General features: G+C 37.6%; 1 protein-coding gene across 1 annotated transcript in view; it reads left to right on the top strand.

Annotated features, from left to right (window-relative positions):
* Window positions 1–17020, top strand: part of LOC308510763 (vascular endothelial growth factor receptor kdr-like) — a 435828-nt gene that overhangs the window by 344869 nt on the left and 73939 nt on the right. The window contains exon 26 of the mRNA XM_081080791.1: window positions 11758–11863. Within this exon, the coding sequence (XP_080936917.1) occupies window positions 11758–11863 (106 nt within the window). The remainder of the gene's footprint in view (window positions 1–11757; window positions 11864–17020) is intronic.

The following is a 17020-nucleotide window of genomic DNA, read 5'->3' as shown; positions in this document are numbered from 1 at the left end:
AAAGGTATTGCAGGTTTATTTCCAGACTCTTGCAATAAAGGTCACATTGCAGTAATGCAAGTGCAAGTCACACAGGGTTTTTTTGTTTCTCATTGCATATCCTATATAATAAAAGCCTAATATGCTAAGTGTCTGGTCATCTGGTTGGCCATTCAACCCATCCAAAGCTTAATATGCTAATGATATGCTAAGGATGCTTAACCGCTCGCTATGATGTGCACTGACCACCAGGTGTTGCTGGGGTCCAGTCTATCGGGACTGAGTGAGACAGGCCAGACATGCCCTGGAGCCCTCCCGCAGTCCCTCCCCGGCTGGCCAACATCCAATGCCCCCCCCCCAGCCTTGATCATGCACTGGTGGGGTCCCTCGGCCTGATCTGCACCCTCTTGCAAGCTGGGCTGAGGGACCACCCCCCTGAGTACACGAATTTCATGCACTGGGCTTCTAGTAAGAGTTATATAGTTCATTATTTTTTAATAAGCTTACTCTGGATTTCATTTTTGTTATTCTGTTTGTTTGTTTTCATTCTAACTTCTAATTTATGTTTTAAACACATGTAAGCTATTTTAAAGACTTGAAAATTTAGGTGGGAATCAAATTAACAAATAAAAGATGAACTATATAAGAGTTATATGCAATGGGAAACTGTAGTTTAAGTGTTATAACGTTATGTCTAAAATGAAGCAATGTACATACCTTAATGAAAATGTTATAGCTAAAAAATGCTAACCATTATCTGAGCCTTCAGAAAATTATAATCTTTGTGCTGGTGGAGAGTTTTGCCTCAATGTTGATTAAAATGCAATGTGTGTGAAGTATAATAAAGCAAAGAACAATAAAATGTAGTATGCCTATCATAATTTAAATATGTTCTAAGAAACTAGAAATATAAAAATCATATGAAGATGCATATACTGACATTTTTCATCAAATTCATAAATTGTGGAAAGTGTTCAACTATTATATAAAACCATATCACTGGTCCCTTCTAACCTTAGATTTTATACTTATATATTTATGTTTTAAAAAATTGAATAAAAATGGCCACCAGAAGCTTGAGTTACAAGAATAGCTTCCCTTAGCCTTTTGGAAGAGATGTGACCACACACATTATACCAAACTGGAGCCAAGTTCTTAGGATCTCTTAATGAATCAATAAGTGAATCTAGAGAGTGACATCAGAGGAATGACAGCATGAGAGGTCATCTTGTTATCTCCCTTTGAAGTTTCAACAATTTGAACAGCAATAATTCAACAAAGGATTTCTTGCTCAATGCACAACTAAGTCTGAGATATCTACTCATTGAAATATCTGAGGATGGGCAAGTAGGAGTGAATAAAGGAGGTAGAAAGAGAGAAGAGGTGAGACAGTGCTAGTGATGTGCAGCTTGGAGCTCAAGGTGGGGCTCAGCCCTGAGAGGGGAGGAATCAGGTTGCCACTGGCACTCCCTTCAGCCAGAAGGAGCAAACAGATAGAGTGAACATTCCTGCAGAAGTGGGCAGTACTGCCCGCAGCTGATCCCAGTGATCTGGGCAGGGGCTAAGCACAGAGGTGTGGCCATGGTTGTATGATAATCCCAGAGAGATAAACAAAGCCACAGAGCCAGGCTACCCCCACTTATCCTCCTAGATCTCACCTCTGCTCAAGCTCCCAGAGCTAGAAGCAGGCCTCCCAAGAAGCTGTAGCAGTGAGTGTCAGGTTGCAAAGCACATTATCTGCAAACCCAAGAACTGGTACTATGGAAATACTTTTACCCTGAGCAACAGGCACATTGTGCAACTAATCACAGGGTTGGGTGGAAACACGGAAAGGAGGCCTCAGAGGTCAGCTAGCTAGCAACCATTATTCTGAGAGCAAAGCAACAAAGAAAGCAGCCAACTTCCCTCAGCTCACGCCACCCCCACCCTTTGAAGCTGGACTGCTGGCAGCATCTGGCTGCGGGGCACAGCACTTGGCTATCACGGATTTGGAAACCTATTTCCCACCACATTCACCTATGTGATTAGTTCCCTGAGTCAGAGGTGACATGAACACAGGGACAAGCCCATTTTCTACCACCCTGAGGAGAACAGAAAACCCAGAGCAGTGCCAGAGAACTAAAAATGTGTGATTCAGCACCACCTACTGGAAAACAATAGAAAAACTTTTTATCAATTTATAGAGAAATGCCATACATACCTGGTATGTAGATGCCTAGACAGAGTTAGGATCCATCAAATATTATGAACCACCAAAGTAGCAAGACAGCTCAGAAATAAAGTGAAAAATCTCCAGAAAATAAACATGAAAATATGGAAATATCTGATTTAAATGACAGAGAACACTAGATTGCAGTTCTGAAAAAAATCAATGAGATGCAAGAAAACACAGATAAGCAGTTTAATGAACTCAGAAACAATATCAACAAACAAAATGCATACTTTTTCCAAAGAGATTCAATCTTTAAAAACAAACAAAATAGAAATTCTGGAGATGAAGGATTCAATAAAAGAGATAGAGAATGAACTAGTGAGCAAATGAAATAAGCTGACTAGATGGAGGAAAGAATTAGTGATATAAGAGATAGAAACCTAGAAACGATACAAATGAAAGAAAGAAAGACTTGACCATAAAAAAATGAAAGAACTCTATGAGAACTATCTGATTCCAACAGAAAGAACAATATAACATTAATAGGCATACCAGCAGGAGAAGAGGAAGAGAAAGGGTCTGAGATCCTATTCAAATAGTTGATGAGAACTTCCAAAACCCATGGAGAAAGAGCTAGGTTCTCAAATCTAAGAAGCAAACAGAACACCTAGTTACTTAAATCCAAAGAGGACATCTCCAAGGCATATTTTATTAAAACTGTTAAAAATTAATAATAAAGATGTATCAAAGCAGCCAGAAAAGAAGAAAGTAACCTTTAAAGAAAATCCCATTTGGTTATCATTAGACTTATCAGCAGAAACTCTACAAACCAGAAGAGAATGCAATCAAATATTCAAATTACTAAAAGAGGAAGATTACCAGCCAAGAATAATATATCTAGAAAAGTTATTCATTAGATATGAAGGAGAAATAAAGACTTTTCCATACAGATAGAAGCTGAAGAAATTTACCACCAGAAGACCTCGATTGCAGGAAATACTCAAGGGGGTTATTATACCTGAAACAAAGAACTAAAGATCACAGCACTCTGAGTGAGATCAACAACAAACTCACAACATAAATATTTTGTGACAAGAAAAACCTAAAAGAGGAAGTAGTAAAGATCTGAATTTGCAAAGGGGATGGAGAGTAGATGCATTCAAAATAAAAATAATTACTATATATATAAAACTTTATTTTTCATAAACCACACACACACATACAAACACACACACACACACACACACACACATACACACACGAAACAAAGGAAAAAAGTATGGAATACCACCAAACTAAAACAGACAGAAACACAAAGTTAAAGAACCAATGGGGGCACAGAGCTACCAGAAAACAAAAGATAACATGGCTATTGGAAATCTTTATATTAGTACATCAATAAACACCCTAAATGTGAATGGACTGAATTCACCTATAAAAAGGCACAGAGTAGCAAACTGGATGGAAAAAACAAAACCCAGCCATATTCTGCTTTCAGAAGACACATCTAAACTGCAAAGACAAATATAGGCTCAAAGTGAAAGGGTGGAAAATGATTCCCCAAACAAATGACATCCAGAAAAGCAGGTGTAGACACTTATATCTGACAAAATAGAGTTTAACAAAACTAACAAGAGAAAATATGGATATTTTATAGTGATAAAGGGAACACTACACCAAGAAGATGTAACACTTCTTAATACATATGCACCCAATTAGGGAGCACCCAAATATATAAAGCAACTACTAACAGAAGTAAAGAGAGAAACTGACAAAAACACAATCAGGGTAGAGGACCCAAATACCCCACTGACAGCTATAGATAATCCAAGCAGAAAGTAAATAAAGAAATATTGACCTTAAATGACACATTAGATCAAATGGACATAATTTACAATCACAAAGCCTTTCATCCCAGAACATCAGGTTATATATTCTTATCCAGTGCACATGGAACATTCTCAAAGACAGACCATATGTTGGGACATAAAACTAATATCAACAAATTTAAGACAATTGAAATCATACCACGCATATTATCTAACCACAATGCTTTGAAATTAGAAATCAACTGCAAAAGTAAGTTAAAAAAACAACAGGAAATATGTGGAGATTAAACAACATGCTCCTGAAAAATGACTAGGTCAAAAAAGAAATAAAGGGTGAGATAAAAATAAAATAGAGATAAAGGGGATCCAAGATGGTGGCTGAGAACATGGATGTTATGCTCATATCCTCCCAGGACTAAACTTGAATTATAACTAAAAATACAGAGCAATGATCCTGAATAACCAACTGAAGACTAGCTGAAGAGAAGTCTTATAACCAAGGATTTAAAGAAAAAGTCACATCAAGACTGGTAGGAAGGGCAGAGGTGCAAAAAATGGCTAGCCTGGCTCACACAGGCAGTGGATGAGTTTCCAAAGGGATATTTCAGCTGCAAAAGTTCCCCTAAGGAGTGTGAGATTTCAACCCCATACCAGGATCCTCAGCCCAGAGCATCAAAGGCAGGAAGAGGCTCACACATAACATCTATCTGTGAAAATTAGCAGGGATTCTGTTTGCCAGGGAGAAATGGGAGTATCCTAGAGACACAATGCACTCTAAAAGGGATAACACACTAATTTTGTTTGCAGCTACTCACCCTGGGCTCCAGTGGAGGGAGTACAGAGCAGATTAGAGTTGTGTGAAGAGAGACTATTTTGTGGCTCTGGGGAGAAAGCTAAAGAAACAGTTGCTGGTACACCCATGCAGAGTCACTCTCCCAAACCACAGGTGCCATTTTTTGGTGAAATACTCCTCTCTATAGGGCATCAGCCTGAGGGAAAGCAATAGCCCCACCCTTTGGACTCCCACTTCCCCACCCTGCAGAGATTATGCCCTACTGAGGAGTCAGCTGCCTGGCATGGATGTAGATTTTTGGGGAGAAGCAGGGATGTCAGTGACTGAATTGGGTGGTTTTGGAGTGGAAACTATTCCCCTCACGTTCCTATTAACCTGACTGGTGCCTCCCATTGATGAGAGAGCTACTAGCAACACTCACGAGGTTCCCATAGTTCCACTCTCCAGGATCCTGTGGCCCCATCCTCTTGACTCTTGGTGGCTCTACCCTATCATTTTCTAGGCAGAAACCAGGAAAAACTGAGATGTGTGGCTTAGGGTTGGGTGTCATTCCTCCCACATTTTTCCAAGCCTGACCAGCAACTCCCACTCTCCCAACTCCCTGCAGCTCTGCCATGCTGAGATCAGGCTCTTGGCAGAATCTGAGACGAGTGAATTGTGTGGCTCTATGATGTGGGAAACTTTCCCCTTGCATTCCCCAGCAGTGCAGAGTCCTCCCTTCACACAGCCAAATGCTGGTCTGCTTGGGCATGGTAAAATCTGATGGCTTTACCTTGATGACTCCCTAAGACCTTAACCCACCATAAATGTGTGTGAGCACCCGGCAGGTGGAACCTAAACTGGTATACCCTGTGTTTCCTGCTGAGTTGTCTCAGACATAGCACTGGCATTGAGTGTGAACCTGTATAGATATGTTGAACACTATTTGCCCTTACCTGGTGAATCACTGATAACATATCTCATGCTACTCAACTGCTACCAGAGCATCTTTCAGTGACAGAGTCTAACAAGCAGCTGGCAGATGGAGGCAGGAAAAGGCAGATCTTAACGTACCTTGAAACTTTTGCTGACCTGCTTTTGGACCCAGTGCTGGTAAAAACAAGCCTTGGTGTGCAACTTGATCCTTCCTATGCACCACCAGGCCCAACAGAGGTAGCCACAAACTGTTATTCATTTTTAACCTCTAAAATGGTTGCTCAGGGCCAGTCACAGGAAGCATCTGACATTGGCTTGCACCAGGGTCCAGCCCAAGAAGCCCTAGAACCAACACTGCCAGTAGACAACTTGAGACATCAGAACAGGATCCAAATAGCTTCACAAGTGGCATATCCAAAGGGAGATCTCAGCAGGTGCCTGACCCAGCTGAAGCAAATTCTGCTTTATGCGGTCAGCACCTTCATAGCTGCTCATACACTGTGGTTGGGGTTGATCTTCATAGTCAGACAGCCTGAGGATCGACCTCACACACAAACAAGTCAATAGCATCAAGACTCAATTACAACAGGAGGCCCCACATAACCCACACAAGGGACATTCCTGCAGTACCCAGAGTAGGTGAACTAGGAGACTGCCCCACAAAAACTGGGACTCATGGCAGATCTACCTAGTACATAGAAACAAACACAAAGAGGTAACCAGAATGGGAAGAGAAAGAAACATGCCTCAAATGAAAGAAAAGGAAAAATCTCCAGAAAAAGAGCTACCTAGTACATAGAAACAAACACAAAGAGGTAGCCAGAATGGGAAGAGAAAGAAACATGCCTCAAATGAAAGAAAAGGAAAAATCTCCAGAAAAAGAGCTAAATGAAATGGAGGTAAACAATTTCCCAGATATAGAGGTCAAAGAATTGTTATAGAGATGCTCAAGGAATTTGATTACTACATCAGCATACAAAAGGACATATATACCATAAAAAATAACCAGTCAAACAGGAAAAATATAATATCTGAAATGAAGAACACACTAGTAGGAATAAACACTAGGTAAGATGAAGCAGAGGATAGAATCAGTGATTGAGAAGACATGGTAGAAAAACACACCCAATCAGTGAAGCAAAAAGAAAATTAAATTGAAAAGGAGGAGCCTTGCCAGTGTGGCTCAGTGGTTGAGCATTGACTCATGCACCAGGAGGTCACCAGTTCAATTCCCAGTCAGGGCACCTGCCCAGGTTGTGGCTCGATCTCCAGAATGAGGCATTGCAGGAGGCAGCTGATCAATATTGATATTTCTCTCTCATCGATGTTTCTATCTATTTCTCCCTCTCCCTTCCTCTCTCTCGAAAATAAAAAAAAATTAAATGAGGATAGTTTAAGGAACCTTTGGAAAAACATGAAGTAGGTACCAGAAGGAAAAGAGAACAAGCAAAGAATCAATAACCTATCTGAAGAAATAATGACTGATAACTTCCCTAACTGGTGAAAGAAATGACACACTAGTCCAGGAAGTGCACAGACTCCAAAAATTATGAACCACAAAGTCATACACCATGACAAATCTTAATTAAAATGGCAGAGGTTAAAGACAAAGAGGGAATCATAAAAGCACCAAGAGAAAAATAGTTAATTATCTACAAGAAAGCACCTATAAAACTATTAGATGACTCTCAAAAGAAATATTTCAGGCCAGAAAGGATTGGCAAAAAACATTCAAAGTGATGAAAAATCAAGGACTTAAACCAAAACTATCTTAAATAGCAAGACTATAATTTAAAATGGAAAAAAAATAATCTTCCAAGACAAGAAAAAGCTAAAGGAGTTTGTTACCACCAAACCAGTAGCAATCCTATATAATAAAAGGCTAATATGCAAATCAACCGAACGGTGGAACAACTAGTCGCTATGATGCGCACTGACCACCAGGGGGCAGACACTCAATGCAGGAGCTGCCCCCAGGTGGTCAGTGCGCTCCCACAGGGGATGTGCTGCTCAGCCAGAAGTCAGGCACCCACATTGGGAGCAGACCTAAGACATCAATCAGACATCCCCCAAGAGCTCCCAAACTGCGAGAGCGCACAGGCCAGGCTGAGGACCACCCCCCCCCCAAGTGCACGAATTTTGTGCACCAGGCCTCTAGTAAATACATAACTATCACTAATCACTTTAAATGTAAATGGCTTAAATTTTCCAATGAAAAGACATAGGGTATGGAGTGGAGGTGGTCAATGGGAAAAAAGTGGACATTTGTGATGCTTTCAACAATAAAGATAAATAAATTTTAAAAGGACATAGATTAGCTGAATGGATAAGAACACAAGACCCATATATATCCTGTCTATCAGAGACACACCTCAGAAGGAGAGATTCACAGAGACTAAAAATAAGGGATGGGAAAAGATATTTTGTGCAAATAGAAACAACAGAAAAATCTGGGGTCACAATACTTATATCTGAAAAAAATAAACTTTAAAACAAAGTCTATAGTAATAGATAGAGAATGATACTACATAATGATAAAGGTATCAATCCAACAAGAGGATATAACCTTTGTAAACTTTTATGCACCAAACATAGAAGCATCTAAATATATAAAGTAAATATTGATGAACATAAAGAGAGAGATTGAGAATAATATAGTTATGGTAGGTGATTTTAAAAAGTCATTGACATCAATTAGTAGATCATTCAGACAGAAAATCAACAAGGAAATAGCAGCCTTCAATGACACATTAGATCAGGTAGACTTACTATATATCTTCAGAGCATTTCAGCCCAAGGCAGCAAAATATATATTCTCTCAAGGGAACATGGAACATTTTGTTGTATAGACCACATGTTAGGGCAAAAGTAAAGTCTCAATAAATTTAAGAAGATTGAAATAATATCAAGCATCTTCTCTGACCTGATGGTATGAAACTCGAAATCAATCACAAGAAAAGAAAAAAAACTTGAAAAGTATACAAAGACATGGAGGCTAAACAACATGTTACTAAACAATGAATGGGTTCAAAATGAGATCAAGGACATAATCAAAAGTTAACTTGAAACAAATGAAAATGAGAACACAAAAACTCAGTTGGCAAAAACTAAAAGTATTTCCCTTAAAATTAGGAACAAGGGAGGAATGTCCACTTTCAGTACTCTTATTCAACATAGTACAGGAATTTCTTTCCACAGCAATCACACAAGAGGAATCCAAATTGGAAAGGAAAAAGCAAAACTGTCATTATTTGCAGATGACATGATAATGTACACAGATAACCTAGATCCACCAAAAACTACTAGAACTGATAAATGAATTCAATAAATTAGCAGGACACTAAATAAATATCCAGAAATAGGTTGAATTTTTATATTCCGATAATGAACTACTATAAAAAGAAGCTAAGAGAACAACCCCCATTTATGATAGCATTTTTAAAAAATCCCTAGGAATAAACTTCACTAACATTACATCTTAAAGAATTAGGAAAAGATTAACAAAAGTAGCCCAAAGTTAGCAGAAGGAAATAAGAAAAGTCAGAGCAGAATTGGATGAAATAGAGAACAAAAATAGTATACAAGAAATCAATGCATCAATGAGGTAGTTCTTTGAAAAGATTAACAAAATGTAGAATAAAATCATATGATCTTATCAACAGATACAGAAAAATCATTTGATAACATACAGCATATATCTATGTACAAAACAATACAATGGATACAGAAATAGTGCCTCAACATAATAAAGGCTATATATGACAAACCCTCAGCTAATATCATGCTCTATGGTGAAAAACTGAAAACTTTTCCTCTAAGATTAAGAACAAAATAAGGACATCCATTCTCACCACCTCTATTCAACGTAACACTGGAAGTTCTAGCCAGAGCAATCAGGCAAAAGAAAGAAAGAAAAGGCATTCAAATGGGGAATGAAGAAGTAAAAGTTTAACTCTTTGCAAATGATATGATTATGTACCGAGAAAACCCTAAGGACGTTAAGACAAAGTTATTAGAAACAAATACAGTACATTTTCAGGGTACAAAATCATTGTACAAAAATTCACTGCATTCCTATATTAACAATGAAATTTCAGAAAAGAATTAAAAATTACTTTTGCAATTGCAACAAAAAAATAAGATTCCTAGGAGTACACTTAACAAACTTACCCGAAAACTACAAAACATTATTTATTTATTTGTTTATTTTATTTAAAGAGATTGAAAAATACACAATGAAATGGAAATATTTTTTGTGTTCATGGGTTGAAGAAATCAACATAATTAAAGTGTCCATAATACCTAAAGAAATATACAGATTTAATGCAATTTTCATAAAAATTTCAATGACATTTTTAAAAAATAGAATAAAAAAATAATCTGATTTATGTGGAACCACAAAAGACCTTGAATAGCCAAAGCAATCTTGAAAAAATTGAAGGAAGCTGGAGGCATCACACTCTCTGACTCCAAATTATAATACAAAGTAACAATAATCAAAATGGCATGTTAGTGGCAGAAAAACAAATACACAGATCAATAGAACAGAATTAAGATCCCAGAAATAAGCCCACAATAATTTTCAATAAAGCCCAAAACATATAATGGAAGGGGTGAAATCCTCTTTAATAAATGTGCTGGGAAATTCATGATGGCCAAGACATAGAAACAACTAAAGTGTGCTTCAATAGATAATTAGATAAAAAAAAAATATATGTGGCACATACATACAGTAGACTACTACTGAGCCATAAGAAAAGATGAAATATTGCCATTTGCGACAACTTGGATCAATCTTGAGAATAGAATGCTAAGTGAAATAAGTCAGACAGAAAAAGTTAAGAAGCATATTATTTCGCTCATATGTGGAATATAAAACTGAAAGCTACAAATGAACAAAGACTCATAGCCTCAGATTGCAGTATGGTGGTTACCAGAGGGAATGGATTTGGGGAAGTAGTACTCTTAAGTGGTAAAGGGAATCAAATATATGGTGATAGAAGATGATTTGACTTTGTGTGGTGGGCACACAATGCAATATGAGATCATGTATCATATTAATGTGCACTTGAAACCTATATAATCTTATTAAACAGTGACATCCCAATAAATTTAATATAAATTCAAAAAAGAATGAATCTACACAAACATAGCAGGTGCTAAAAACAGATTTGAAGACCTATTTTTTTCAGAAAGATTTATAGATAAGGTAATGAAAACCAATTGTTTTAATAAAAAGCAATTTCAGCCCTAACTGGTTTGGATAGAACATCGGCCTGCAGACCGAAAGGTCCAAGGTTCGATCCAGTAAAGGGCATGTACCTTGGTTGTGGGCACATCCCCAGTAGGAGGTGTGCAGGAGGCAGCTGATCGATGTTTCTCTCTCATTGATGTTTCTAACTCTCTGTCCGTCTCCCTTCCTCTCTGTAAAAAAACCAATAAAATATATGTTTTTTAAAAAAGCAATTTCAGCATGAAGCTGCATTTATTACTTAATGACTTATTTGCTAGTCATTGGAAAATACAGGCTGAGAATGCAGTGTTCCAATATAAAATCTAAAAATGATTGCATTGATACACAAATTTACAAAGATTTGTAAAGATATTTAAAGATCAAACTCCAATTATATAAGTTTCTAGATCATGAGGAGAGCCCAAAATTCAAGAATATTTGAAGCCAGTTGGCCTCAGAACAAATGCAGCTCTCTCCCCATTCACATCATTCTTGTACTGCTAAAGGAGTTTGACAACAAATGTACTAGTAAATGTTAGGTTGCTCTTTTTAAGTTAGGGTTTTCTAAATATGTGGGCTTAGAAGTGGTCCAATTATCACTAATAATATGCATAACAGTACTTCTATGCATACAGACCTGAAACAAGTGGGTATGAAGGCGACATAAGAGTAATGGACAGGCATGGTGCAGGAAGCCTTTTAAAAAACCTCATTCTAAGTCCATAGCAGAGAACATGGCTTGAAACTAATTGCAAAAATGTGATCTGAGGTGTCATCGATTAGAAAAGTTAGAAAAGCAATGGGAATGAGAAAATGGAGACTTCTTGGCTTTTTTTTTTTTTTTTTTCATTTTCAGCTACCAGACTATGCTTGACTGCTGGCATAGTGTGTGCACCCTGAGACCCAACTTCTCTGACCTGGTCGGGCGTCTTGGAGATCTCCTTCAGGCCAGTGTTCAACAGGTATTCATTGATTCCTTTATTCTATCATTCAATATATTTTTGTTGTTGTCTATTAAGGCACAGTTCTTGGAGCTATGAGCACTACAATGTTGGACTATGCCCACATTCAGTACTCAGGAAGCTCATAATCTAGTCTATGGGAATGTAAGGGAAGTAACTATAATGTTACAGAAAAAGTGAAACAAGAAAACAGGGAAAATAATAAACCCCTGAAGAGGGTACATGTGATTAGAGACAAGGTCAGTTCTTCATTGAAATATTTATTGAGCATCTGTCTAGTTTGTGCCAAGCATTGAACAGCACACTGTTGATTTAAAGATAAATGGCATGACACCTGACCTCAAGGAACACACAATCTAGTAGGGAAGCAAAATAACAAAAACAAGGTTTGTAGTAGAGTATAATGAGTAGCAGGAAGAAGGGACATAAGAGTCTTGAGAAATAAACAGGAGTTAAACTACTGGAAAAGTACAAAAGAAATTCTAGGCAGAAGGAATAGCATTTGTTAAAATTTGGTTTTGCCATGATATTTCTTTCCTCATAAAAGGTTGAACATAGCCCTAACTGGTTTGGCTCAGTGGATAGAGCATCGGCCTGCGGACTGAAGGGTCCCAGGTTCGATTCTGGTCAAGGGCACCAAAAAAAAAAAAAGGTTGACCATAAACATAGGTGAAAATCTGCCATTCGCTGAAGCATTATCTCAATATGTTGACTTGAAACTCACCAAGTGTTTTTTTCAACCTACTTACTGTCAATAGAATTGGGGAATTTTAATGACCTATTTCAGTGATGGCGAACCTTTTGAGCTCGGCGTGTCAAAATTTTGAAAAACTCTAACTTAACTCTGGTGCCATGTCACATATAGAAATATTCATAATTTTTTTTTTATATTTGCAACCATAGTAAAAAAAAGATTTATATTTTTGATATTTATTTTATATATTTAAATGCCATTTAACAAAGAAAAATCAACCAAAAATATGTATAAAATGAACAAAAACAGAAAAAACAATGTACATTTAGGGAAAAAAATAATAAAAACAATGATAATCAAATGGTACGAAAACTAGAAATTAGTGACTTTTTTGGTGCTGAAGTTTGTCTGCTAATTCTTCAATTGCAGGTTTATACTTGGTGCACTTCAAGGCCAAGCAAGCGCCACTAACTTCATCTGTTAGTCGGTTTCTTTTGTTCGTTTTAATATTATTTAATGCTGAGAACAAAGTCTCACAAAAATATATTGATGAAAAATTAGCAAAGCCATCGCTAGATTTTTTATGTCGCTAAAAGTGTCAGGTACTCTGTTCCAAGCACTCAAAATTTCTTGTTCGTAGTTGCACTCTTCTTCATTATTCAAACGATTCTGTTCCAGATTTTCAAGTTTCGACCTTAAGTCAACAAACACATGAGTCCAAATGCTACCTTGAAAATCTGCAAATTGCATCTCTAAATCGTCAATTTGCATCCATTGGAAATCCTTTAATTCCAAAGTACTGTAAACAACTACATCCAGATACTTAATTATTTTAATGGTCTGTTCTAGGCTTCTAAATTGGTCGAATCTTTCGCTGAACTGTTCAAATAACGAGTTTACTATATTCTGGTACATAAGTATGGACTCCATTACACTCGTTGTAGTGGCCTTCTCGAAATACTTTTTTATCCGAGGAAAATACTTATACGTTTTAGTTTCAATATCTCGCTTGAAAATTTTGAGTTTACTTTCAAAAGATTTGATGTATCCAAACATAACGTCAATACTTTTGCCAATACCTTGTAATTTTAAGTTCAGTTCATTCATATGAACAGAGAGATCTGTAACAAACATCGAATTGCTGACCCACTTATGATCATTGATCTGAGGAAAGTGTTCCAGATCCTTATTCTCAATAAATACCATAATTTCTTCAAAGCACTCCACAAATCGCTCAAGCACTTTACCTCGACTCAGCCATCTCACATTATTGAATATCAGTAGTCCACTGTAGGTTGAATCAACTTCCTGTAAAAGTGCAGAAAATTCATGCTTGTGAAGGGGTTGAGAAGCTATAAAATTCACAATTTTTGTTACAACTGACATTATCATTCAATTCTGAGAATCCCGATTTGGCACACAACACCTCCTGATGGATAATGCAATGAAAAGGTACAAGTGGATGTTTAATAGCTTCCATAAACAATTTCAGGAATCCCACATTTTTTCCCACCATATTTGGTGCCCCATCTGTCATGACTGACACAATTTTAGAGATATCAGTGTTTAGGTCACTGAATGTTTTTATAACAACCTTACATATTTCGTTTCCTGAAGTACTTATTGGCACTGATTCTAACTTCATCAACTCTTCTCTCATTGTGAGACCATCACAATATCTAGCAATAATGGCCAACCGAGCATTTGATGTGACATCAGTAGTTTCATCAAGGGAAATCGAAAAATATTTACAACTATTTAAGTCTTTTTTAAATTGATGTTGTATGATTTTGTTAAGATCTATTATTCTGTCTTTGATAGTATTTCTACTGAGTGGTAACTCAGAAATTCTTTTAATATCATCTTTATTTTTCATATCGTGAAATAGAGCTGGTGCACATCTTAGAAATGTTTCCTTAATAAATTCTCTGTCACTGAGGGCTTTTTCCATGCTGAGCTATGGAGTGAGAAATACAGTAACTTGCTGATGTTAAATTTGTAGAGCATCTTACAAATTTAATGATGGAATTTGATTGACTTTTGTAGAGGTGTAGCTGCCTAGAAATGTATCTCTTCCTTTCATTGATACTTTTTTTTCAAGAGCTGACAATGATTAGTTTCAAAATGTCTCTTTACATTTCACATTCTGCTTACTACCATTTCATTACACAGTATGCACAATGATCTGTTGTCTCTGTCTATAATCCCGTACATCTTGGTCCATATGTCTTGAAAGGGTCGGCTACTGCTACTTCCACTTCCTTTATCATTCAAACTTGCTTTTTTATTTTTTTGATTCTCCAGCACAAGGCTGCAAAAATAAATAAATATAAATCACGGCATTTTTTATAGAAGGTTGATAGGTTTCTTACCTATTAACTCTTTGCAGTGTTGTTGCACTGACTCCTGGTGCAAAACAATTCAAAGATAGTATGTATAACCAACAAATATATGGTGCTGTAATTAATTATCCGACACACAGAATGTCTTGTCGAGCACTGTTTCACTATATATCTTTTTCTTCTAACCCTCCCACTCCTGTCTCCTAACAAATATGGCGATCAAGTGCGCCCGTTTGCCGAATGCACCCGAACGCACGGGAAGCTTACCCGAGGCACATGTTGACAATAACGAGGCCATTTCCAGAATTGGGCATTTTGTCACTCAAGTAAAAATAAAATGTCATAAGTAAAGATTAATCTCTTTATAGTGCAATTCTTAACCTTTTTATATTAATGTCAATATTGGAACAATGTATCTTGGATGTTTTCACTATGTACCTTTGCTATGCAACACCGATGTACATGTTTACATCCGGTTTTAGAATTGCATTATTGATCATGATTAACGTGAGTAATAATATTACTCGAGTGATGTCCAACTTTGGCCATTGCGAGAGACAAATATTTGAATTATGCAATTTTTTCTCTCTGTCGATGTGTGTCACTCAAAATGAGTTCGCGTGTCACCTCTGACACGTGTGTCATAGGTTCGCCATCACTGTCCTAGGGCATGGAAAACTAAGGAGAAAATAATCAAATGGGACTACATCAAAATAAAAACCTTCTGCACAGTAAATGAAACTATCAACAAAATGAAAAGAGAGCCCACTGCATGGGAGAACATATTTGACAATGATACATCTGTTGAAGGGTTAATATCCAAAATATATAAGGAATTCCTACAACTTAACAAAAGGAAGATGAATAATCCAATTAAAAATGGGAAAGGACCTTAAGAAACACTTCTCCAACATGGACATACAGATAACTAAGAGACATATGAAAAAATGCTCCAACTCACTGATCATCAGAGAGATGCAAATTAAAACAATGAAGTACCCCTCACACCTATCAGAATTTCTACTATCAACAAATCAAGAAATGTCAAGTGCTGGCAAGGATGTGGATAAAGGGAACCCTAGTACACTGCTGTTGGGAATGCAGACTGGTGCAGCCCTTCTGGAAAACAGTATGGAGTTCCCTCAAAAAAAATTAAATATGGAACTGCCATCAGACCCAGTGATCCCACTTCTAGAAATATATCCTAAGGAAGCCGAAACACCCAATCTGAAAAAAAAAATATATGCACCTCTAAGTTCATAGTAGTGCAATTTGCAATAGCTAAAATCTGGAAACATCCCGAGTGCCCATCAGTTGATGAGTGGATAAAAAAGCCATGGTACATTTACACCATGCAATACTATGCAGCAGTAAAAAAGAAAGACCTCTTACCCATTGAGACAGCATGGAGGGACCTGGAGAGTATAATGCTAACCAAAATAACTTAGTCAGTGGAAGACAAGTATCACATCATCTCACTCATATATGGATCTAATGAACAAAATAAACTGATGAAGAAAATAGAGACATAGGAGCATGGAACAGACTGTTGAATTTCATGGGAAGGCAGGAGTGGGTGGGTGGGTTGATAGAAAGAGATCAACCAAATTACTTGTATGTATATACTAGAGGCCCAGTGCACAAAATTCATGCACAGATAGAGCCCCTAGTGGCTGCAGGCTGCAGGCTGGGGCCTCCCTTCCCCATGACTGCCTGCCACCGCCGCCGCTGGCAGGGGCCTCTCTTCACATCCACCTTAGCCTGACACTGCCTGCTCACCTGCTCCACCATCCCACTGTGGTCCCACTCTCGTCGGGGCCCATCAGGGCTTGCAGTGCCTCCACTGATGCCTGCTATCAGTGCCGTGTCACCGACGCCTGCCATGTTCTGCACTGTCCCCTGGTGGTCAGCGCACGTCTAACTCCAGGTTGGTCGAACTCCTGCCCATAGGTACAATTTGCATATTAGCCTTTTATTATATAGGATATATAACCCATTGTCATAGACAATAGGGTGGTGAAGGCAAAAGGGGTGTGGGTGGGTGGGTGGGTGTGAGCTATAAAGACCAATGGGAGAAAAATGGGGATATATGTAATACTCTCAACAATAAAGATTTCTTTT

This window comes from Myotis nattereri (genome assembly GCF_964212035.1).
Source record: "Myotis nattereri genome assembly, chromosome: X".
NCBI classification, from domain to species: domain Eukaryota; kingdom Metazoa; phylum Chordata; class Mammalia; order Chiroptera; family Vespertilionidae; genus Myotis; species Myotis nattereri.
This window is presented reverse-complemented; position numbering and strand designations above follow the sequence as displayed.